Source organism: Anabrus simplex, chromosome 3, assembly GCF_040414725.1.
Source record: "Anabrus simplex isolate iqAnaSimp1 chromosome 3, ASM4041472v1, whole genome shotgun sequence".
Classification (NCBI taxonomy): domain Eukaryota; kingdom Metazoa; phylum Arthropoda; class Insecta; order Orthoptera; family Tettigoniidae; genus Anabrus; species Anabrus simplex.
The window spans coordinates 439,786,480-439,813,028 of record NC_090267.1 but is presented as its reverse complement, the minus strand read 5'-3'; the positions used below and the strand labels follow the sequence as shown (position 1 = coordinate 439,813,028).

General features: G+C 38.8%; 1 protein-coding gene across 1 annotated transcript; it reads left to right on the top strand.

Moving 5' to 3' along the window:
- The first annotated feature begins 489 nt into the window (after positions 1-489).
- Positions 490-26,549, top strand: MED7 (mediator complex subunit 7). Its single transcript, XM_067144608.2, has 3 exons — positions 490-967; positions 23,639-23,929; positions 26,285-26,549. Exons 1-3 carry the CDS (start codon positions 776-778, stop codon positions 26,462-26,464), a joined length of 663 nt encoding a protein of 220 aa, XP_067000709.1. The 5' UTR covers positions 490-775; the 3' UTR covers positions 26,465-26,549.

The window sequence follows — 26,549 nt, the reverse complement described above, 5'->3', positions numbered from 1 at the left end:
TCCTCTTGACGGAATTTTATGTCATGTCCTCCATGGTCCCAGTACCGAACGACTTAACAGGGAAATGGGGGCCAATGATTCAATTGTTTTCTTTATTGAGTCATTAATAAATATCAATTGCATGAGGGGAAATCCTTTGCTATTTTTTACCTCCCTACAAGCATAAATTATTCGTTCGATGTACTGTGTGTACGAAGTAATTGAAGCGGATGCAGTGTCGTGTCGCACTTGTCACGTTTAAGTGCAACCAACCTTGACAACGAAGTGAATAAGAAACGTTGAACACCAAAAAAAACCCGCACACTTCTATTGATCCCTTCTTCGCAAACTGCAGATAGCATTCGCAGTTTCAGTTTAATTGTAAGGACGCCAGCAATGTGCACACTTCAAAGAGGAAAATTAGACCCCAATGAAAGCTAGTTTGTGAAAAGTTGGTAAAATGCCTCGTTATGGTAAACCTGACGTGTTCCTTCAAAATGCAAAGTGTGTTTTGTAATTGTATGTTCTTGCGTATTTAAAGTTACTCTTAGTATTGGAGCTGATTTTTCAGAGCGATAAATGATATATTGAAATATTAGTGAATCAATGCCATAAGGGCTGTGTCTGTAAATTTGGTTGTGAATATATTATGACATTCAATAGCCTATATTCAAGATGTAACCACAAGCACCTTGACAGTACTTTGTTTCTTGTTTTTAAAATATTGTAAACATCATAGTCCGTCATACCTGTGCTAATTTTAGTGTGTATCGTTATTAATAATATTTGAAGTCCCATGGCTTCTTCTGACACCGCCCAAGTCAGCTCTCTGCCATTGCCTCCTGTGCAATACATAAACCAATATACGGATGAAAATATTCGGAGAGGTCGTGCTCCTCGACCGCCACCAGTAATTCATGATTCGTATTCGATGTTCGGTAACCCTTTCAATGCAGATGATGCAATTATCAGGCCTCTCGAGAGTCAGGTGAGAAACATTTTCTTATACATATTTTGACAGTATGTCAATAAGCCTGGTACTTGGTTGTGATCATCATCCTGCTCTTATTGTTCAGAGGGCATTTAAAATTATCTGACTTCATTGATCCATATTTTCCACAACTAACTGTTTTCCAACACTTTCCCTCGGAGAATAGACCGGCTACCCTCAAGTTATTGGATTTTCCTTATCAAGACAGTAAAAGGTTCACAATTTTAAATGGTTTTTTTTTTTTCATAATATAAGAAAACGTTGTTGTTTAGTCCCATTGATTAATTACAGTATATACTCCAATAAACACATGTACAGCAACAGGAGCAACAGACTACAGAGTTAATTGGCTTATTGGGAGAATTTTCTCTCCTTATCTCACGAAATAGTGCATTGGTTTTCCATGCACTTTAAAGACAGTTCTGCAGTTCCTCCACACATATCCCTTTTCTCAGTTTGAGAAGTATATCCCTTCATAAAATTATTTCTCATGCTGAATTGGTTGTTTGTTACTTTCACAAAGTTTATTTTGGAACTATTAGGTTATTCAGTCTGCCAAAACTAATTTTGAATAAATAAATTGATAAACTATCTGAAAAGGAAAACATATGGTAACAGAATTATCCCTGAAAAAGAAACAATTTAATTAAAATAGAATGACACATTTTGTTCTTGAAAGATCATTGTTAGATTCTATCAAATCACACTCTGATATATTTAGAAATGTATCCTCAGAGTTTTTGCCCTGTGAAAGATATGGTGGCCTACAGTTTCTAAAAGTAGGCTAATCAACAATATTATATTTATGCTGGAGGTGATTATTGTTTTAAAATAATAATGTCATTTGCTTTACGTCCCATTAACTACTTGTAATGCCTTTGCTGGTGGGACCTAGTGTTTACAGTGCACTAAGTCTTCTGGTATGGGCTAGAGCAATTTTGTTACTTTCATTGATCTGTCTCTGTCTTATCCTTGGCTTTGACAAAATGAAAGTGACTGAGGTATGAGCGATGCTAGTAATGCCATTCCTTACGCAGCCAGTCCCTGCTATGAATGGTGTGAAAATATTGCTCATAGGGTCGGTTGGTGCATGCATTTCATTGGGCTTGGCAGACTGATACGTAATAGCAACTTCTGGCTCGGTGAGGAAAGCAGCGGGAAACTACCTCACTCCTAATTTCCCTAGTACGTCTCTTCAGTGATGCCTAGGCCATCTATGACAGCTCATGGCGGAACTGTTGAGGATCCAACCAGCCTTCGGGCTGATGACTAAACATACAACATACATACAACTACTTGTACTGTTTTTGGAGACGCCGAGGTGCCGGAATTTAGTCCCGCAGGAGTTCTTTACGTGCCAATAAAGCTACCGACACGAGGCTGTCATATTTGAGCGCCTTCAAATACCACTGTACTGAGCCAGGATCGAACCTGCAAGTTGGGGTCAGAAGGCCAGCACCTCAACCGTCTGAGCCACTCAGCCCGGTGATTATTGTTTTAAGAGGAAGTACAATTGGGCAGCCATCCTCCCTTAACACTAATCAGAGGGAAAAAAATTGGAAGTGATCAGATTCTTCCAAGAATGAGGGTATTGACGAAAGAAAGGTAAGGGCAATAAAGGGAGACTCCCTAGACCTGGCACATGTAATACCACTGGAGTCGAACAATAAAAGTTGACAAAGGCAGATCGGATAGAAAAGGGAGGAACCTGCCACAAGCAAGTGGAAGCAACATCAGATTCAGTTGTATGGTTACCAACCCATGCTTCCAAGCCGAGAGCCCTTGGAGGCTGCCATTTCATTTGCTTCTTACAACAGACCAGGAGATACCATGAATGTATTCTACCACCCCCACCCACAGAGAATAACAGTACCGTAACACTGACAGGGCAAAACTTCAAGAGAACTCTTAGCTAAAATGTTAGCTGCTGGGGACCCACCAACCTACCTTAAGAAGTATTTTTACATTTATGTTTAAGAATAAGAAGGTGCGCTCAGTCGAGCATAGTACAGAATCTTATTCCTTACTGTATTCTGTGATCAACTTCGTTCTTTTCATGCACTTTAGTATGTGGTATGTGTCACAATTTTTTCCGCACAGCACACACTCAATCTACGTCTGGTTTGTGAAATTGCTTGTTAATACACAGCTTGTAGTGAAAGCCGTAATAGTAGACATACTTTTATCTTTTCTAATTTAATAACCCTTATGATTGTTTTTACTTTTCAGATTATCAATATTCATTGTACTTTATGAAAAATTCTTGATGCTAATCGTTATACTGTGTTAGAGTCTAATTTTATTACTATACAACTACTTTTATCACAATTTTACCATTTTTTTAATATAACGACATTTTTAACCATTTAAATAAACTCAGGGCCCTGACCTTAGGCTTTGTTATTTATAGCTGATGATGTTCGCAAAGACGAACGAAACATGTCCTATTAACCAATGTACCTCATGAATATTTTATAAATAATTGAGTGTATTATCTTTGTATTGAATAGGTGGTTATAAAATAAAAAAGTTTTTAACTTTAATACATTATCTTCAATACGGTCTAATTATGAGATTTATCACATGTAATTATTTCACTGAATCGATTCATTTGATTCTGTTCACGTTACTGAATCGGTAAAGTGAGCCCATTCATGGCTCATTAGAGTCATCGATCCTATTGCATCTGTGTAGTGTATACCGATGAGACAGCAGCAACAACATTCAGTGCTTGCTGCTGCGATCTGGTCTTCATTCTATGAACTGCTTTCCTATGCATCATCTAGCTTTCAGATTCACGTTTCTCCTGCAGCCACTTCTTCGCATTAAGTTTTGATGTTACAAAGCCTTCCCCCTCACAATGACAACTCCATTAAATAAGTATATACAATTAAATGAAGAATATTTGTACACACAATCATCAATGATCTGCATTTAGAGCTGTCGTCCAGGTGGGAGATTCCCTATCAGTTGTTTGCCTAGTATTTTCGTATATGATTTCAAAGACCTGGGAAACTTCATTATATTCACGGTAAGTACATAATACAAAATAAATAAGTTAAAAATTGAAATGCAGGAAAAAATAAGTACTTGTGCAGTACTATACAGTACATGCTTATTATGCAGGGTCTTTTTTTTTTTTTTTAGCTCGCTCCGCAGCACCAGTCAGAGCACAGCACGGCTGGAGCAATGACACTCCGTCGCTAGCCGGTAAATGAGTGCTTTTACTCCCCACTACTCACGGCAATTCACACTTATAGAAATCCATTTCTAGTGAAATTATTAGTCTAATAACTACCTGGCATTACATTTGATGTTCAAAATGTTGTCCCTCAGCTGTCAAACACGCCTGACATCTCGTAAATAGGTTTGCAGACACTCGACGAATCTCAGCCCGTGTGATGTTCGAAATAACTTGTGTAATGTTCTCTTGTAGTTCTTCTGTTGTGTGAGGGTCGTTCACATACATTTTTCCCTTCAGCATCCTCCACTGGTAATAAATAATCACAGGGATTTAAATCAGGAGATGTAGGGGGATAATTAACCACACAATCTTCGAAAACTTCCCGTAATACCTCCACAGACCGATGAGCAGTGTGTGCCGTTACATGAAGTAACCATTACTCCTTTCTTCTTCCGTCAGCTCTTGAAAGAATGGTCTGAAAATGAGGTCTATATATCGATCAGCATTTATTGTTTCACGGAAAAATATAGGCCCTATAATTCTGCGAGCACATACTTCGCACCAAACTCCTATCGTTACACCATGAAGTGGACGGACATGCAGCTGGTGGAGATTTTCTGCACACCAGTAGCGACTGTTTTGACTATTTACATAGTCACTTAAGTGTAGCCATGCTTCATCACTATAAAATAAAAGTTCTGGGTCAACATACCCATCGTGAACTGACTGAAGCAACCAGTTACAGTACTGATCCCTAGCAAAACTGTCAGGTCGTCTTAAATATTGGGCAGGGGTGGGTTTGTGCGGTTTTGCTTTCAAGAGTTTTGTTGCTTTGTGGGCAGAAGATAATGACACATTAGCTTGTATGGCGAGACACGACAGGGATTTTGGTGGAGTTCTTTCCAAGAGAGTTTCTATTTCATCAAGCTTTTCCTCTGTTAAAATGGTTCGTCTCCTGCGTGATTTCTTGTTAAGAATGGACCCGGTAGTGTGAAACTTCTTTACTAATTTACATACCGTACTCCTATGAGGAGGGAGGATGCCAGGAAATTTGTAAATAGAGCTATGGGCCGTTGCACTATCCTGCTGGAAATAGCCGTACCTTTTCTCTTCTTCAGTCAGTTCAGCAAAAAAGGTTCCAGAATGTTGTGAATATAACAGTCAGAAGTAAGTGATTTCCTTGAAAGCGGCAATCTGTATAAGAAGAATGCTTTGCATAGCACAACACAGTGAATACACGCTGTTCTACTGTATACATCACTCATTAAACACACGATTGCTTTAGTATTCCTACAGAAACGATGCTATTTTAAAGTAAACACATTGAACATGCTACCAATACCACAGATGTTAAACTAAACTATTGCGTGAAGTAATGGTTATCACTACCGCACTGCATTAGATCATCTTAGCTGGTCATGAAGCAATATATCTCTCGGAAACGAGTCACCCGACTGCGCTATCGCCTTCCGTGCATGTTTCCCTAACTCATGGAGCAAGCTAAAAAAAGACCCTGTATTACAGCACAAAACTTATGCAATTAATAATAATAATAATAATAATTTTATACACTATCTTGTGGTTTTCCACAGTTCTCTGAAAGTTGCATCTCTATTCTACAGGGTGATTAATTTGAAAGTGCTGAGCAGAGTGCCGAGGATTAAGCGCGCTGGGAAGCGGAGACAGCGAGCGCAGTGCCCGCCATGACAAGCAGGCATAGTCAGCTCAAAGAAGCGGCATGATTACGCCTATAGAAACTAAACGAAACTGAACTCACCGGCTACATAGATGCTCTGGACAAATAAGTAAATGAATAAACAAATAAATAAATCAACTAGGAAATTAAACTGAACTCGCCAGTAATAAATAAATATATAAACAAATAAATAAATAAATAAATCAACTAGAAAATTAAACTAAACTCACCAGTATTTACAGACAATGCTGAAAGTGATTTCCTTCAGCTGCAATGCAGGCTTCATGTAATGAGATTTCGAAACACACTTTGTAGTTCATGGACACCGATAGAACACACAATGTTCCTAATTTCAGTTTTTAATTCTTCTGCAGTTTGATTATTATTCCTGTAAACTTTTCCTTTCAGATTTCCCCTTAGATAAAAATCACATGTGCTTAAATCAGGCGAACGAGGGGGCCATAAGCCTTTACTGATGATCTGATCATCATCGAATATTTCCCGTAACCGTCGCATAGAGCTATGGGCCGTTGCACTATCCTGCTGGAAATAGCCGTACCTTTTCTCTTCTTCAGTCAGTTCAGCAAAAAATGGTTCCAGAATGTTGTGAATATAACAGTCAGAAGTAATCGTGTCCTGAAAAAATATCGGACTGATAATTCGTCAGGCACTGATAGCGCACCACACACCCACCTTCACATCGTGCAGAGGTCTCGGCTGTAAAATGTGCGGGTTGTCTGTATCCCAGATTCTATTGTTCTGTGAATTGACATATCCACTCAAATGAAACCAGGCTTCGTCGCTCATAAAAAGAAAGTTCTGATCCACAATACCGTCGTGGACACTATTTATTAGCCAATTGCAAAATCGTATTCTTGCATTGAAATCGGTAGGCAGTATGTTATGGACTGAATGAGTCCGATAAGATCGTAAACGTAATAATTTTGTTGCATTACGTGCTGAAGAAGGTGAAATACCACTTTCCTGAGCTACTCTCTGAAGCGACTTATGTGGACTGACCTGGAGTCTTGCCTGTATATCTTCTAACCTCTCCCATGTGAGAGCTGTTCTCCTTCGCTTTTTTTTTCTTATTATTTACGGAACCAGTACTACGCCACTTGTAAACGAGCTGATGCACGTAATGTTCTGATGGTACTGTCGCACCGGGAAATTGTCTACGGAATTTTCAAAGGCACCTTTTAACTGGTTTCTTTTTCTTGTGCAAATAACATTCGACCAAAAATATTCTTTGCTCTATAGTGTATTTAACCATTGTGATAATAACCTCACAACACACCTTAAAAGTCCAATATTTTCTAACTGAGGGACAGAATGCTAAACAGATACGCGCTGCAGTGAACACTTCTTATCTCGCCGTGTTGACAGAAGCCATATGGCGCTTGCTCGGGACTTCCCACGGCATGCGAGAAGAAGTCCGAACACTTAATTTATTCTCCCTGTATATACAGAATTAGATGTAAAAATACCTGTGTCCACAATAAGTAGGCTTCATATTAACTATAAATCAAATAAGTTGCTTTACACCGCACCGACTGTCTTATGGCGACGATGAGATAGGAAAGGGCTAGAACTGGGAAGGAAGCGGTTGTGGCCTTAATTAAGGTACAGCACCAGCTCTGTATGTCTCGCTGCAGTGGAAGTTCAGCTCCCTGCCAGTGTCCAGTGTCCCGGTAGTGAGTGCGCCACTCAGCACTGTCTGCTGCGAGTCAGCTGATACGTGTGCCGTGAGCTCGCCGTTCTTGTGAATCGATTCACTTGGACACATGAAGGAATCAATATACTGCTTCGAAGTAGCCAACACTACTTAATACTGCAAGTACAACATTGCTTAAGGTTATAGTGGCTGATTGAAAAGTCACAAGATTGGCTTTTTTATTCCGAATTAGAAGGCTTCAGGTGATGCAATAAAACAAGTTAGGGTTTACATCCACAGTGCTAAAACAGGTGTTACAAAATGGACTTTCATGTGTTTGAAATGTTAATGTAAAATGTAAAAATTGTACATTGTAAGAAAAGGATGGCAGTTTTGAAAAAGAATGAAGTGTAAAGCCTATAGAACCTTAATATATCGTTGCACAAATGTAAATACACAAGAACCTCTTTTATCTGGCCCTTGTTAATCAGAATTTCTGGTTTATCTGGACTGGTTGTTGGTTTTTTTGGTCTTTTTTTCTCCTAATGCAAAGATAAGCACGTCCTTTGAATAACACACCTGAAACGGTTGCATTATGTTGTCACTGCAGGTAAAGTAGAGATCGCCAGACCAGTACTTGAGGCTGTCATTACCTTGAAAGGCCAGTCTGGGCCTGTTCCGTACACAGTTAAGAAGCTGTGTTGTTCACTTGTATTTAGAAACATTTACAAACATTCCTGCTTGCCCACATGCAGATGATGTAAGTGACTGGTTGGAAAGAACAGTGGTATGATGGCGGATGATCAAATGATTGCTGCCCGACATTGGCTAAACAGAGTCTATTAACTTAACCTTTGTGGTTTGATTTTCTAATGGTACGTTTTGATTACAGTCTACTCCAATAAATACACCCTCGATATTTAAAATCAGCATTGTCAATACTTAAAGATATTTAATTAATTATTTGTAATAACCTCATACACCGCACATGTTTCGAGGACCTTACTGTCCTCTTCCTCAGCGGTTTTTTCACACTACCAGTGGCGGTTTCTGGTATAGCGCAATGGAGCAATGCACCTCCAGTTTATATCAAATTGTACTCAGCTACTAAGCCCATCCGTCCGTAATATACTCGTACTGGCTTTTAATTCATGTGAGCTGCGCATAGTCTGTGGCTGGAGACTCGTCTGGAATGAACCCCCATACAAGGCGGCATCTCCATCCGTACTTAGGCGAAGGGACCAGTGAGGTGCGGAGGGAAGTCTGTCAGCATTAAGGCAAGACCTGGATATCGCAGAAAAGAATATCCGTGGTGTAGGCATGCGCAGTATGCCACTCTCTCTCAAGTCTGTCGCAAGTCGTGTTGTTGGGGTAAGAAAACTGTAATAGTATGTGCCTGCCATCTGTTGCCCTTACAGGAATTTAACCAGGCAGCAGAGAATAGTGCACATAATTAGCGCTAGTGTTGAACAGCATCATTACTACCAAAAGTCATATTAAATTGCCAAATTCCAATTGATACCTTGTCCCAAATATATCAATACTTACTAAACATCTATTCATTTGCCTTCTTTGGAATAATTACTTTTTTGGAGAGAAACATAGCTTAAAAATCATTGAGGCAAAGAGTAGCGGGAAGGTAATACCAATGAAAACGTTAATTGACCAGCTCACACTAGTTCTTAAAATTAAGTTACCAACATTGTGAAAAGTGCGAACATTCATTCCTATAGTTTCCTCGTGTTTTTCAAGTGTGAAACTAGTGTTTGTAAACGTTTGTACTTAGCAATTATCATAATTCGTAACATTATTGTACGCTGTGCAAGTGTGTGAGTGTTTTTCTGCACCGTTGTGCCGTTCTGAAACTTAATTTTTAGGATATAAAGAAGTTACAATCTTTTGTCCGTGTGCATGTGTGTGTTTTTGTGCGTTGTAGTTACGTCCACAATCTTTGTGCCCCGGAAAGGTAAGGAGCTACATAATGAGTTTGAACAGTGTCCAGATACTTAAGAAGACAAACTTTTCTTGTCTCTCTCTTGAGCGAAAACTTGAGATTAAGAATGCCGGGCGCCCAATGCCTGATCTTGTTATAACGAGGCAGACTAAAAGTAAAAGTAAAGAAATCGTGCGTAAATTCACAGTGGATATATACAAAAGAACCGAGTGGATCTGTGGGTGCGAAGTTTCTAACAGGTTGTTTTGTTTTCCGTGTTTATGCTTCGTGAGTGATGAAAGCGAAGGGACTTGGACCAAAGTCGGAGTGGTAGATTTAGGACATTTGTCCCAAAAAATAAAGAAACACGAAAGTTCTAAATCTCATATGCTTGCCCAGTTAGAATTCGATCTTCTGGGAAAACACGATATCGGGCAGCAACTTGATTGTGCTTACAGGCAGTCTGTCGAAAGACACAACGATCAAGTACGGAAAAATCGTTATGTGCTGTCAAAAATTATCGACTGTGTAAAGTTCTGTGGCGCGTTTGAGTTGGCATTGCGCGGGCATGACGAAACAAGTGAATCGTCGAATCCTGGCATATTCCGAGGCCTCGTTAGTTTTAGTTCTGAAATTGACGTTGCATTAAAGGACCATCTGTCCAAAGCTACTGTTTTCAAAGGCACCTCGAAAGACATTCAGAATGAACTGCTTTCGTGCATGTTTGAAATCTGTCGCGAGAAAATAAAGAAAGAAATCACAACTGCGCCCTTCATTTCGGTAATCGCAGACGAGACCACCGATATATCAACTACAGCACAATTAGTTATTGTACTGCGCTACGTTCTTCCCAGTGGTAAGCCAGTTGAAAGATTTTGGGGTTTCCTCTCACCCGTTAGTCATGATGCTAAGACAATAGCAGAGTGTTTAAAATCTGCTTTGAGCGATGTTGTTGATAGCCCAGATAAGTTAATTTCACAAAGTTACGATGGGGCGAATGTAATGAGTGGTCGCCATTCAGGAGTGCAAGCTCTCATCAGGGAAGATTTTAAGCATGCACATTATGTTCACTGTTATGCCCATTCTTTGAACTTAGTCATGGCACAAGCGACAAGCCAGAATACGGATGTCCGTATATTTTTTGCAGATTTAAGTGAAATCCCCAGCTTCTTTAATAACTCCCCGCAGCGATCAGGTGTATTGACCGAAGTAGTTGGTAGAAGAGTACCTCATGCTTCAAACACAAGGTGGAATTTTAAATCAAGGACCGTTGAAGTAGTTTACGAGAACAGAGATGCCCTCATCGAATGCCTGAATCAACTGGAAACTACCTCTCGACAGCCTAACACCATATCGCAAGCAAGAGGTTTGCGTTTAAAATTGGAGCACCCGTTATTTCAGTTCTGGTTGGCTGTTTTCGATCAGATAATGCCTCATGTGGACATTTTATACAGTCAGCTACAAAAGCGAAATTCAGATCCGTTGGAAGTCAAAGGCGCACTTTCAGGTTTCGAGGCTGCTATAAAAATGGTTCGGGAAAATAAAATTGACCACATCGCTGACGAACATGATATACTGCCCCCGCCAGTGAAGGTATCACGAGGGCCGCTGCGTACCTCGAAACGAGTTGCGGCAAAAGAAGTTTGTGACACAGTCATTCTTCAAGCAAAGGAACGGTTTCAATTCACAAACCACCTTCTTGCAGCAAACTTGTTTCAAGCTGAAAATTTCGGCAGCTTTGAGAAGCAGTTTCCCCACTCACTTCTGTACAAAGCGTGTGAGGCCTACCCATTTCTCGACAAACCGAAACTGAGAACCGAACTTGAAATATTATACATGAGAAATGATTTTCGAACTGTTTCTGGGGCTACGACTTTGTTGCAGTTTCTTTTAGAAAATAAGTTGCAGAATGTCTTTGGTGAAAGCATAAAACTTTTAAGTATAGTTATTACTATTCCCATGACGACATCTGAAGCAGAAAGGTGCTTCTCAACCCTGAAAAGAATAAAGACTTTCTTGCGCAGCACAATGACCGAGGATAGACTTAATGCTCTTGCTATGCTGTCAATTGAAAAGGACTTGGTTCGAGACTCTGTGGACTTCAACGAAGCAGTTATAGATAAATTTGCATCCCTCAAGGAGCGCAGGATGGATTTTTTGTATAAGCTGTCTACATAGGGTAAGTCGATTGTGAAACATTTCTAATTTTGCATGTGGTAAATATCGGCATGTATTGTCTGCTTCTCTCGTATTCAATCATATTTTCAAAACTTCTATCATCTTATTTTGGGAGGTTACGGCCCACGACGGGAGTGGTGGAGGGGGGGGGGGTGCAATTTTTTTCTTCTGTTGAACCCCGAGTGACGAAAGTCACGCGCCGCCACTGCACACTACCAATTATTGTTATCTGCTAAACACCTACACAATTATGCTGTGCTCAAACACCACACAAATTTGAAACAAAAGAAACTTGCACACTATTTCAGGAAATTAAAATTAGTAGAATATTAATTTTCTAAAAAGTGTGTTTTTTTATTTCTTGTTTGTGACAAAATAAAGGTATAGATTATGTAGCTTGTATTCATTCATTAGTTTATTTCCCTGCCTGCTGTCATTTCTTGATGGATACAGTACTTTTGCATCCATCTCTTGGCACAGGCCAGAGTAAAGTGTAGCTTCCACCGAAGTCCCAGTCAACATCCATGGCTGTGACAATATGGAAGTTGCTGGGGTATGGGTAGTGCTGAGTAATGACATTCAGAGCATGACTAGTGCATCTGAGTGTTGTGAAAGGTGCTGCTCATAGGGTCAGTCGTGCTGCAATAGTACTTTCTGACCCAGTGAGGAAAGCAATGGCAAACTACCTCACTCCTCATATTGCCTAGTACGCCTCATTTTGGCGCTGCCATTGGTTTTTGGGGTTTCCTTATAACCTTTGGTGGTGCTATTTGAGGATCCAACCAGCCTCTGGGCTGATGACCTAACAAACAGACAGACAGTTTATTTCCAGATAATCCAAATCACCTCTGCTCCCATCCAGTCTGGATAAATGAGTATCTTGTGTATTGGTAATCAACAATGCTCTAGGCAGTGTCAAATAAGAACCAACTTTCACTACTAGATCACCAATGTGATTTTATCGAGGTCAGTCTTTATATTCTTGTTGATTCTAATATCTTTGAGTAAGGTTGGCATTCATACAGCAAACTCATCATTACAATAAAGAGTAACTCATAAGTTACAACATTATTGACTCATTTGTTGATTCATGTATGAAAATTCAAAACAGAATAATTTATTTTATAAGTTATTTATCTATAGATAGATAGATAGATGATAAAATAAGAGTTTTGTCTGTACATTGCTCATAATTTGAAAATAATGGTATTTCTGTATCGGTCATGTCCACATTAACAAGGAAATGCACTTTTTACCTTTCTGTAATTTCTGTCTGTCTGTGTATGTACACGCATCACGAGAAAACGGCTGAAGAGAATTTAATGAAAATCGGTATGTAAAATCGGGGGATGAGCCACTACAATGTAGGCTATAAATCATTTTATTCATGCTGAGTGAAGTGGTAGTTTAGGGTAAGGCCTAAAATTCAATTCTCAAATATTTATATTATTAGTGGTCCTATCGGTAAATACTACATAACTAAGTCATATAGAATTAAATTTCTGATGATTTATTCTTATACATATTTACCATACCGGCTGTGATAACACAGATATTCGTGAATTTGTATTTTTGATGCTAAGTCCATATAAACGCCGAGCCACGAGAAAATGGGTTAACAGAATTTAATGAAAATCGGTATATAGAGTTGGGGAATAAGAAACTACAGTCTAAACTATAAACAATTTTATTCACCCTGGATCAAATTGTAGTTTAGGGGAAGGCGCCTAAAAATTATGTATCTACGTTATTGTTCCTGTCGAAAAGTACTACACGACAAAAGTTATAGAGAATACAATTTCCAATCATTTTATGTTTTATTCAGTTTACTGTACCAACTATGATAAGAGGGGTATTTCAGAGTCTGAAAAAACTAAATGTGAAGGCCTACAATATCGAAAGCACACAGCATTGATCAACAGTAACGTTACATTGACCCTTGTTTGCTGTGATGTTCTTTATCTCTTATGCTGCCACTTAACTCCGATAGATGGGATTACTGCTGCGTACCGAATATAACAGCCTGACTGAATATTGGCGGGAAATAGCAGGAGAGTTAGAAAACTTTCTTCTTTAGCATGCCATTCACATGGTTCATACATTTTGTGATACTGCTGGTACGTAACACACTGGTTCATCATAGTATTCCAGCTATTCGATCCCTACTCTGACGTGCTGTTTTGAATGAGCAGTGTGCACACTTAAGACAGAGGCTCACTTAGTAGTAGCCAAATTAGCAGTGAAGAGGGGGTTTCTCCTCTGGCTTGGAGGAAAAAATTGCCTCCAAGTCAGATAGATTTTTCCGCCGCCAGTGTAGTGAATTGAGATTTTCTGACTCATCGGGTACTCCTAGGAAACAGATTGGTAAAATGGCATAGTTTTTGCCCTGGGTCTCTCCACTATTCGAACCCCCCTTCCACCAAAAAAAAAGTGTGTTCATGGATCACGGGTGTCTGCGGCCTGATCATTCCAGCTCTGGAACTTTGGACTGTTAGATCGGCAGCGTAGTACTGTTTCCTAAAAGTGAGATAATGTGTAGTTTTTCATTTGATCAAGTATTTCATATGAAAGTATTGCTTTAAATCGCGCCATTCCTACTGACGTCATTGTAATGATCTATGTTCATTTGAGTTCGAAAAACGAGCAGGCCTACCATTACAATGAAAATTCCCTAACCCAGTCTTCATATGAGAAAAGACGTTTGGTGACTCCCCTGTCGTGTTTCTAGAGTAACGTTGAGAGCTATGCTATTTAATACTATCTTGCTCACAATGTGTACACTACCTAACCTAGAATTCCTTAGCGAAGGACAGGTACCTCAGCTAGTATTATTAATAAGTTCTCTGCTTGGTTCTTGTGTACTGTCTGGAAATCAAAAGTACCGGTAATGTTATTTATTTAAAACAACTGTTAACTATGAGATGCTACTTTACTTCCCCTCCTCCAAGGGCCTTTGTGGCCTCTAACAGACTTTACTTTGTTTATCTCTTTCCATACTGACAAAGTTGGAAACTGAAGGCTGTGGTGAAAATTGTTGAAATTCTGACATCCTGTAGAAATCCATTAAGGAGTCAAGCCAAGGTTGTCTGTTGACCCCTCTACAGTACTGTTCAATCTCTACTCAGATGCAATATTTAAAAGAACACTCGCAGATGTGGAAATGGGTGTAAAGGTTAATGGGGAACCAGTAAGTGCTTTAAGATGTGCAGATGACACTGTGATTCTTGCTGAAGACACTGAGAATTTATAGCTATAGCTAATGCTGTTGGTGAAGAGATGGGCCTTAATATAAACATCAACAAAATAAAATAAACAGTTTTCAGCAAGACAAAGAACAGAACTGGTTCCTTGAAATTCAACGATCAACTGATCCAACAAGTGAGCAGATTGCTGGATTACGAATAACCTTGACCCTGATCTGAAAATTAAGACACATGCACCAATTGTTGCAGAAACCCCTCGTCCACTTTTTAAGCAAATTGAGATTATGTGATTTGCTCGGAACACATTTGAACCACTCATATAGACACATCGATTTGTGTAGACACCCCTCATGTCAACGGTAAACAGTGGCTCCAGTAGCTGGCGGAAGTTTTCAATTGATGCAGAAACACTTCAAGTCCAGGAGATTAGTGCTTTTTATTCAAAATGTAAGGTTGGTAATATCACATGTTTCTGGTTTCTTCCCGCATTTTTACTGGATGTACATTTCAGGCTTTATGCATCGGTTGTAAGTAAAATGGAGTCCAGTAGTAGTGAAGTCAGTGTGAATAAAAGAAAGAAAGGAGTGAAAAGCTTTATATACCAACGAGAATGGATAAAAGAAAGTAGAATTAAGAACACTTGAGTATGTGAACTATAAAAGTGAAACAGTTAAGCCTAAAGAACAAGGTTGTGATTGCAGGTAAACCATTTGCTTTAACAATGCCTGTGTAACTACTATTATTGTTTGGTTACTCTGTTACTAATATTCATCCTGATAATGCACTGATCTGTTATTGCAGGTGCAAGTGGAAACGCACAACTACTAAAATTAGCTCAGATGTTATGATGAAATTATTTTCCAAGTTCTTAAATTTTGACACTAAAAATGAGCAACATGGTTACTTACAGAGCGTAATAGAAGTATGTGACATAGCAAGAAAACCTCCAGGATTGTCAGCAACAACAGCTTACCTGTCAAGAACAAACCTAAAGATCCTAGTACAAATATAGGCTCTCTAGCTCTGATGGCCGTGTTCAAGCCTATAAGTCGCATTTTTATCTGATGACAGATTGCGGAGATTAAGAGATCGGCTGAGATCAGGCATTCTTGTGTCGAACAATCAGAAATATGTATATTTCGAAGAAAATTGTTTCTCTGCCTTAGCTTTATATTCTTTAAATCCATGTAGTCCAAAATAACAGAAGGGCTTAAAATGATTTATTTTCTTACTTATTATATAATGTATGTCTTAACCTTACTGGATTTGGTATCTGTATTTTCATTTTTTTATGTTTCATGTTTAGTTTAATACTTTAATATTATAAAAATGTAGTTACTGTGATCATAAATCTGTATTGTATTATAAGAAGACGCTACATAAAGAGGCTTTTCAGCCTCAGTGGCATGTAAATCATGATCAATAAATTTCAATTCAATTCAAATTCAATGTCTGGTAAGTCCCCCAAAGATATGCGGGCTAAACAGTGATCTTCAAATGCATTTCCAGCTGACGTAACACTGTTAGTTGAGAACCACATAACAGCTTTCCAATTCATGAATCACTACACAAATAGAGAGTACAAATACTTGGAGTCAAATCTTAATGGAAAAAGATGTGGGGTCTGTTTCAATTGCAATACCTTCAATTGAAACTTACATATTGGTATTACTGGAAAATCTTTAATGAAAATTTCAATTTGAAATTTGGTCAATCACAGGTTGATACATGTTGTGTCAAGAATTAAGTGTGGAAAAAAGAAGTCCTACCTTAAGTAACAATGCAAAGCATGTGGCTGCAACCAAACTATTAATTCATAAAAGAAGAGCTGAAAAGTTCCACAGACAATTGATCGTGTGCAGAACATGTGCAGAGATTCTGAAGATGTTGCTGTCATTTGCGTTGATAACATGCAAAATCTGATGCTTCCAGTTATCCCCATTCAAGGCACATTCTATTTGCATCAGCATACTTTCAGTGTCTTCAATACACATCATTTAAAATCTGGAAAGGCTATATTCTACGCATATGATGAAACAACTAAAAAGAGCCCCAGTGAAGTTTGCTCCTTTATCTTAAGTAATGAAAATGAATATGTTGCCAAAAGTGTCCATCATTTCCCTATTTTCTCTGACGGCTGCACTGACCTAAACAGAAATCATTGTGTAATCCGGCTCATGTTGACATTGATAGCCAAAGGAAGTTTTGATTCAATCCATCAATATTTCCCCATCAGAGGGCACATCTACCTGATATGTGACAGGGACTTCAGGGTTGTGAACAGAAACGTAAAAAAGACTGATAGAGTGTACTTGCCAGTGCAGTACAGTATACAGAATTATTAATCTTTTCTAGCTCTTAAAAGAGCTTTCACGGTACACATGATGAATAAAGAAGAAATTCGTAACTTCAAATCATGGTGGCCAGTGCTTTGCAAGAAGAATGTGGTGTCTGTGGAATCTCATTTTCAGACTTTATATAGTTTTCCTACAGCAATCTTACTCTTGGTGTGGTGAAAACTTGGAATTTCACTGGTGGGTTGCAGGAACATAACTTCAGACTTGCAGAAGGAGAGGAAATTCCAGATTTTCCATCACAACCAGCTTTCCCATCTGAAATGCCAATGATTAGAGACAAAAAATGGCAGATTTAAAAAATTCAAACCTTACCCACCTCATTCTGAACAAATTCAGTGATTCTATAATAATTTATACTCCAAACCCACGGCTGTGGATAAAAAAATGTGACTGATGTTATACTGTGGTGAAATATGTACTGTTAGTAATGGTTTTTACATAAAACAAAACCAAACCTCATGGCACTACAGCCCTTGAAGGGCCTTGGCCTACCAAGCGATCGCTGCTCAGCCCGAAGACCTGCAGATTACGAGGTGTCGTGTGGTCAGCAGGACAAATCCTCTCAGCTGTTATTCTTGGTTTTCTAGACTGGGGTCGCTATCTCGCTGTCAGATATCTCCTCAATTCTAATCACGTAGGCTGAGTGGACCTCGAACCAGCTCTCAGGTCCAGGTAAAAATCCCTGACCTGGCCAGGAATCAAACACAGGGCCTCCAGGTAAGAGGCAGGCACGCTACCCGTACACCACGGGGCCGGGCACAGTTGTTTTTACATGAAATAGTTAAATGCATTTTCATTTGTTTCAGAAACCCCTCTGTCTGAAAAATTTAACAATTTGTATCTCCGCAGTGAATATTAAATGAAGATTCAAAAATTGTGGAAAATATGTACATCTCATGTAGTTAACATACATTAAAACTGGTTCATATTGTGATTCAGCATGAATTATTATTTAGTTTTTTTGTTCTCCTGATAAATCGCTCGTAGTGGACATGAGGGGTTTCTGAAATAAGCGATTCACATATTGAAATAGCCAGAGCCACTTTCAAGAAAATGAAATCACTGCTGTGCAACAAAGCTCTGAATTTAACATTTTAAGACAGCAGATGGTAAAATGTGACATTTGGTCTGTATTGCTTTACGGGTTGAATCTTGGACTCCACAGCAGACCCCAATTCAATGGCTGGAAGCTCGGAAATGTGACTTCATAGAAGAATAATGAAAATGTCTTGGGTCCAGCATGTCACCAACAAAAGGGTATTGAGGAAAGCGAACAGTAGAAGAAAACTACTGACAATCATTAAATGCAGGAAGACTGCCTACTTGGGCCATGTATTGTGCGGTGAGGAAAACAAGTTGTTAAAACTTATGCTGAAGGGCAAAATCCTTGGGCATTGGAGTAGATGGAGGACGTGAATGGTCTGTCTCAACAACATCAAAGCATGGACAAGAACAAGATCAACTGAACAGCTGTACCGCCTGACAGAAAAACAGGAGGCACTACATTGTAGTGATAGTCAACGTCTGGGAGACTATATTGGTATTATAAATTTACTCATTTGGGACAAATATTTCAAGTTCCCTGTGGGAATCTACATCTATATCATATGGGAGACTAGGCAAGGCACATAGAAGATGATGATTCATAAATGTACCCTCCATTGTTTTCTGTGACTTTACTGTATCAACAGTGTTAAAGTTATGCCATGTTGAATTGGATTGGTTTGGATCTGAAGAAGTCATCAAAGTGTGTTGGCCATGTTGAAAGCACCAAATTGTTTTATATTTAAAAAATACTGCAGGCAGATTGAATGGTGCAGTGTTCCATCCACATAGGGAGTGTAGTAAAGGGACTTCCCACGATTCAGTCCATTATTTATATTTTTGCCGTGATTTGCTTGGCGTAGTTAGGACTATAAAGCAGAGGTGGCTAGGAATTTCGCACCTGTGCAGCATACTGATATGCTGTGCGATGAGCTGGCCTTATACTTGCACATTAATGTTACCACCCCTCCAGAACTGCTCCTCCCAGCATGACCAACTCAACTAGCATTCGGGAGGGGAATACTGCTCTCCTTCCCCACTAATTAACAAAAACTTTCACACCGCACAATATTTTATTATTTTATTGTGGTTTATATGGCATATACAATAAACAAATACAAATCCATACGATATGTCCTTGTTTGAGTAAACCTGTGACAATATTGAACAAGATATCACATGCGAAATGGTATTGTAATGATAAACCAATGTCTGGCACAAACGTATGACACACAGATAAACACAGACTGTTTCGCAAGCTTTTGTCAGATAATCTTGGATGCAACAGTTTGTAAAGTTTCATTACAGAGAAAAACCCCTCACAAACATGCTGAACCAGATACTGAGAGAGCTTTAGCAGCCTTGTAGTGAAGGCATGGAAAGTCTACTCGCGAGAAATGTTCGTAAAATTCTTTCGTACTTTTTGACAAGGAAGAACTTATCTCTAAGGTGTGTGGTAGACTGGAGATTGATAAGTTCCATCTGCAAGTGAACAGGAGCATCATCGACTTACACACTGAATGGTCTCGCAAATGTTTGTAGAAGAGGATACAGAGTCCAATGTTGGAAAATGCACTGCGTTCCAGCACTTGAGCTGGCTTTCCCAAAGTACAAGTTTTCTATTGATCGCTTCCACTTTCTCGACCATATCAGATATTACATTGTTTTCACCTTGCATAACAACGTTGAAAGCATTCATATGATTGGTAATATCAGTTAGGGGTACAAGGATCTTCTAATTTTGACTCATGTTTGTTTTTCTCATTTGAGAAGTTAAGTATCGCAGGTCTCTGTGTAAAACTTTACCGGGGCTAAGCCAGCGGACGTCACTGTACATAATGTCATCATTGTCTTCGTTTCCTCCTTTCAGAAATGTAACAACTTCCATGACATCTCCTAACTTGGCTGACTTCGCACAAAGCGCTTGTTAGTGCAAAATGCAATGAACACCGGGCATTGTAGTCTTATTGCGCCCAAGTTTATTTCATAACAGGCAATGGATCCCATTTTGTTGCCTCTCATTGCCGGTGCACCATCCGTCATAACCGATACCAATTTATTCCAATCCAAACCGACTGCATCGATGACGTCTTCCACGGTTCTAAGGTGGTGTCGTTAATGGATACCATATCTAAAAGATCCTTTGTAATGCGGAGGTTACTGTCCACTCCTTGGAAAAAAAATAACTAACTGTCCAGTATCCGATATATCTGTGGACTCATCCAAGGCGATGAAATCCTTCACCACATGAATTAATTGTCGACGTACATCACTGGCTACGGCACAGATACGACGTGTCATTCTTTGGTGGGAAAGACTGACATTTTCAAACTTGCTGGCTTCTGTGGGGCAGAGAAGTTATGCTGTGTCAACGAAGCGCTATTTCGCCATCCGCAAATGGCTTTCCCAATCTTGCTATTTTTAGTGCTGTGTTGTAACTAGCTCTTAATGCCGGCGTGTTGAGATCATCTTCCTGAAAGTAGAAGGGAAGGACACTATTGAACATACTGCAGTTGTGAGCCACAGAAGATTGAATCTTAAAATATGTTTTCAAATGTTTAACACGTCAGAATCTGCCTGCTGACTGCGATAATGTGTTTTCAAATCCCTAAGCTTTGCTTCGCGTTCTTCGCCTACTAACGTGTCATATTCTTGTGGACAGCATTATAGTGACATTTGACAGTAAATTTCTGGTGTCCGCCGATAGTCCGATGGTAGCTGTTTCTGTCGGGCATGAAAAAGAACTGCAATTCCCAGTCCACTTTAAACGAATGCAAAATTTTGCCACTTCTTCTCTTTTTTTATTTTTTTTTATGTGCTATCCATAATGCATGTACAACAGCACTTCCAATGAACCGCCATCCTGAACCGTGTATGCTATATTCCCTGGCCAACTCTGCAGTCCGTGCTCCGTACCACATAACGTCCGTCTCTCCCCGAGAGCGGACACGCCTACCGAGCTCTTCACGCATGCGAAGTCAGTGTGCGGTAACTGTACACACTGTGAACTCTGCAGCGTTTGGGCACCGCTGTTATAAAGCCTACACTACACTAAATCAAGGTTAACGACTAAATGAAATTCATATAATTAAAATTACTAGGAAGTATAATAAAATAGCAGACACTCGAAAACAAATAGGTTGGTCTTCCGATCAGAACTCCTCTTCATCTGTGAGTCTGTAGGTGACTGAACAGCCCAATACGGGAGGCACAGAATTTGCCGCAGAGATGGCAGATAGTCCCAGGTGGAACAGCCATTGTTCTCCTATTTCGTTCTTTTTCCTTCCTTCGTTGCCTCTTATCATTCACTATTTGCCTGCGTTGTTTTTTGTTTTGTTTTTTCTTCAAAAAAGTAGTGTGCCGTGATGAACTAAAGATCTCCAGGATGAACAGTTGAGGGCTAAGGTCTCCCAGTTGTTGACATCTGTGGCACATCTTCATATTAGCCTTAATTACATACTTAAATCGCTTTGTCTGACCTCCCAAACAACACTTACCCACTGTTAACTCAGAGTAAAACATTTGCTTGGGAATGCGATTGTCGGGCATGTGTATTACATGCCCTGTCCATCGTAGCTAACATCTTAAAACCATGGCTTGTATACTGGTGGTCTGTGCCTCTTCAAGTACCCTAACATTTGTGTGTCTATCTTGCCAGGCTATATGTAAAATTTCCCTTAAACATCGCTGTTGACATTGTTCCAACGTTTTAAAATGCCGCTTATAGCATGTCCAGGATTCAGATCCATATAGTAAGCTGGGATCTACAACTGAATTGTATTCGAGGATCTTTGTTGCAACATTGACATTATGATTGTCAAATACTCTGGACCGTAGTTTGGCAAAGGATGCTCAAGCACGGTTGATTCTGAATTGGATTTCCGACTCTATATTTGCGCTTGATGAGAGGATGCTGCCAAGGTAAGGGAAGGAGTTTACTACTTGAAGGCTCAATCCATGGATGGAGACATTGATCTCTCTATGTCTTTCTCCAGGGGCTGGTTGATAAGGAATCTGTGTCTTACTGGTATTCAGTTTGAGACCAATCTTTCTGTATGCAGTTGAAAAGGCATTCAGGATTAACACTAGTTCTTCTTCAGACTGAGTTACAACTGCATTATCATCCACATATTGTAACTCGACTAATGCTGTAGAAAGTGTAAGAGTCTTCACCCTCAAGTTAAACAGTTTCCCATCCAGTTTATAATTTATCTGTATTCCTGATCTGTATTTCTGGAGGAAAAACGTCCTTGACTAGTTACGTAACGGCGGCTATATATAATGAGAACAAAGTGGGGGCAGTCACACAGCCTTGCTTGACACCGGTCCTCCAACAGCTGCCGTCATATCAGCGTAGAACAGTTTCAAGTTGGAAATAAATGTCTGTGGAAAACCATACAATCCTAAAATCTTCCACAAAGCATCACGGTTTACAGAACCAAAATGCCTTAGTCAGATCAATTAATTACTGCATTGATGGGTTGAAAATTCCTTATGAAGATCATTGTAAATAACTAGGTGTTAATATAAGGGAAGATCTTCATTGGGGTAATCACATAAATATGATTGTAAATAAAGGGTACAGATCTCTGCATATGGTTAAGAGGATATTTTGGGGTTGTAGGAAGATGTAAAGGAAAGGCATATAAGTCTCTGGTAAGACCCCTACTAGAGTATGGTTCCAGTGTATGGGACCCCTCACCAGGATTACTTGATTCAAGAACTGGAAAAAATCAAGAAAAGACTCCATTTGTTCTGGGTGATTTCCGACAAAAGAGTAGCATTGCAAAAATGTTGCAAATTTTGGCTGGGAAGACTTGGGAGAAAGGAGACAAGGTGCTCAATGGAGTGGTATGTTCCGAGCTGTTAGTGGAGAGATGGCATGGAATGACATTAGTAGACGAATAAGTTTGAGTGGTGTCTTTAAAAGTAGGAAAGATCACAATATGAAGATAAAGTTGTAATTCAAGAGGACAAATTGTGGCAAATATTTGTTTATAAGAAGGAAAGTTGGGGATTGGAATGATTTACCAAGGGAGATGTTCAATAAATTTCCAATTTCTTTGCAGTCATTTAAGAAAATGCTAGGAAAACAACAGATAGGGAATCTGCCACCTGGGTGACTGCCCTAAATGCAGATCAGTAGTGATCATTTTGTTTTATTTGGGTCAAGCCTAACAGGTACTTTTATAAAACACTTGTACCCATTAATGATCTTGCTACTTTACGTAAATTAACCTTTCATTTTACACCTAGCATACGTGCACTGCATTGGATAGTTAGCTTTCATTTCTTTATGCAGAAGAAGAAATTTGTAGGATATGGCCATTGAATTTCTAGAATATTTCTTGTCCTTATTTGTGATCAACATCTGTGCCAATGAAATTTCTGATGAATGATTTTTCTTTCTTTCTTCCAGGGAATAAAACGATTGTATCCTCAGCATTTTGACAGACGACGGGAACTACGAAAGCTGAACCATTCTCTGTTAGTCAACTTCCTTGACCTGTTGGACTTATTAGTGCAATGTCCCGATTCTCCTCGTAGAGCAGAAAAGGTTGAGGATTTGAGCCTTCTGTTTATTCATATCCATCATTTGCTGAATGAGTTTCGACCACATCAAGCTCGGGAAACACTGAGAGTCATGATGGAACTTCAGCGTCGCCAAAGAATTGAAACTGCTCAGCGGTTTCAAAAGCACTTGGATAAGGTATAAAGTATTTTCTTAAATTTAGGTGTAGCCCATTTCAGTTGTTAACAAACTTTGGGGAAATGGAAGAAGTAACAACTTATGCCACTGCATTCAGAATTCCCCCACTACAGTACTGTAGATTTATTCTCTCAATTATAGTGTTACATCATGGCATATGACAGCATTCTTAAAGCCAATTATCTTCTGATGACAAGATAACCACTGCTATTTGAATAAATTCAGTGATCATTTGCATTCTGTGATAGGTAAATTAATATAATTTTCAGCATACTCGCACGCTGTCTTACCAACAGTCTTTATGCTTATTTCACCTTAGTTACTTCTTGTATTTAAAACTTGAATCCACCCATTTTTCTCTTATCTGTACAAGAGCAGCATATAATGAATCTGAGGATAATATTGTTTGTAAACTACTTGTGTAAGTCAAACTACTCACAAGACAACTGTATACCAATTTATACTTTTCTGTAAATTATACATATACCGTCTTACTAATAAAAATTCCTTATACAGTTGTTTAACACTTGTATAGTTATACAGTGAATAAACCCTGTATAAGCGTTTTATATTTTTCTTACTAATAAACGTGGTATACGCATTGTATTACTATATAGCACGTATACACTCGTTCCAAGGCGTAGGAATCTCTTCCTGCAGTTCACTGGCGTTTTTCACACGTTCACCGCTTTTATGATCGCCTCTGCTGGTTTTCAATAATGAAATTGAAATAATAAATAAGGTAGTTCAACCTATTCAATACAAATAAATATGAAATGTAGTATTACATTCCTGTTTAATTAAAAGCGGAAGCAGTACCGGTTTTGACCCTAATCTGGGTCATCATCAGCCGAATAAAATGCAAAAAACAATGCGTAGGTAAATGAGTGAGTCTTTCACAAAAACAGTTGAAGAGGCAAAATATGTTAATGTAGATTCGCACTGTGCAATTTAAAATCGTAAAATCTAGAAGAAGTAGAAAGTCAGTCACTTATAAGAAGTAAGGCGCGATCTTCTGAATAGTAGCACAACACACGCAAATTTCAGCACTGTCTCATAATGTTTACAAGAAGAGGTGAAAAGTTAAATGAGCCAGCGAATGAGGCGCGATGTCACAATATAAATAATGAATATGAAGTCCCAAAATTGTTTAGAAATAGAAGACGAGTCGCTTGATTGAAGCTGGTTATCTACAAGCAAAACTTTCCGGAAAGTCGTGCAGTAGCACGGCATATCGAAAAGGCAGTGGCAACACAAAGTGAGACAGCTGGAAATTGGCTTATCTGATATCAACCTTTCTTCAGCTTGCTTGTGTAATGAATGCCAAAAAAAAAAGGAAAAGCTTAAGAAAAGACCAATAGCTTCTAACTGGGATAGTACGGAAAACGTAGGCAATTCTAATTGAATCGGCGAGTTGAAAAGTGTACACATTCCAAAATCCTTACTTTTCAGGAGAAAAGTAGCTAAAAGAAAGGTTTGATCAAAAAAATTTCTGTTAGGCATTTATACATCATATTTCTGCGTATTCAACTACAAAGTATGGAAATCATATTATGTACGGTTTTCAAGTTATACCATTTTTTATGTCGAGGAATATGTCCCTTTTTATACTCAAATTTGAGAAAGATCTTTGTAGAGGCAGATAATTTATAATACAGTAAACTCGCAATTTCAAAAGTCTATTAAGCAGTAACACATTATTACATAAAAATACGCCCAACCATCATTTCTTTTATAGTCATTCATTGTCATTCCATCTCTTTAAAGTGTTTTGCTTTACAAAGATGCCTAGCCTCCATAACCTCTGAATGGTGTATGTCTTCTATTTTTAAAATACCGTGAAGATCTTCAACGTTATCGTCCATTCTTTCAATGTGTGTTCAATGTTATATGGATAAGTTGAATATTTCACCACGATTATATTACTGTAGACAACAAATACCACGAAAATAAACTGCTCACTCGTTTCTTTTTCTGCCACTCGCTGTTATACAGCACTTATACAAGGGTCCTGGTCTGTATAAGCAATGCAATGAATAACTATAACAGATGTATACACAGAAGGCTTATACGCGGTTTATTAGTAACGAATTTCACATAAACGGTGTATAAACCTTGTATAAATGTTATACACCGTTTATTAGTAAGACGGTTAATCTCTAAACAATAATGGTGAAAGATTGGAGCCTTATCTGACTCCTTTAACTATATGTACCAAGAAATTTTTGGTACACTGACAGTGGAGATGATATGAAGTAACTTTTACCCATACTTGTAAGAGATTAAGTATGTCTGGTAGAGGTGCTAGCAAGACTACGTGCAGAAGTATAAAGTTGACACCTTGCTTTATTACAGGTGATGGAGATACTACAGCAAGCTCTACAAATGTTGCCTGATGATTCAGAATTAGATTCCAAACTGATTGTGCCTACAGAATTGTTTGAAAGCATGGACACATCAAATGCAGATAATGCTGCAAATGAAAGTTGTAACCCCTTGGATCGACTGATGTGTGAAATAGTGGATGCTATGTAGTAAAATGTTTCCTGTGTGATGTCAAATTTTTACTGTGAGTGTCTGTGTAAACAAGCATTGAAATAAATTTTTAATTTCTCTTTAA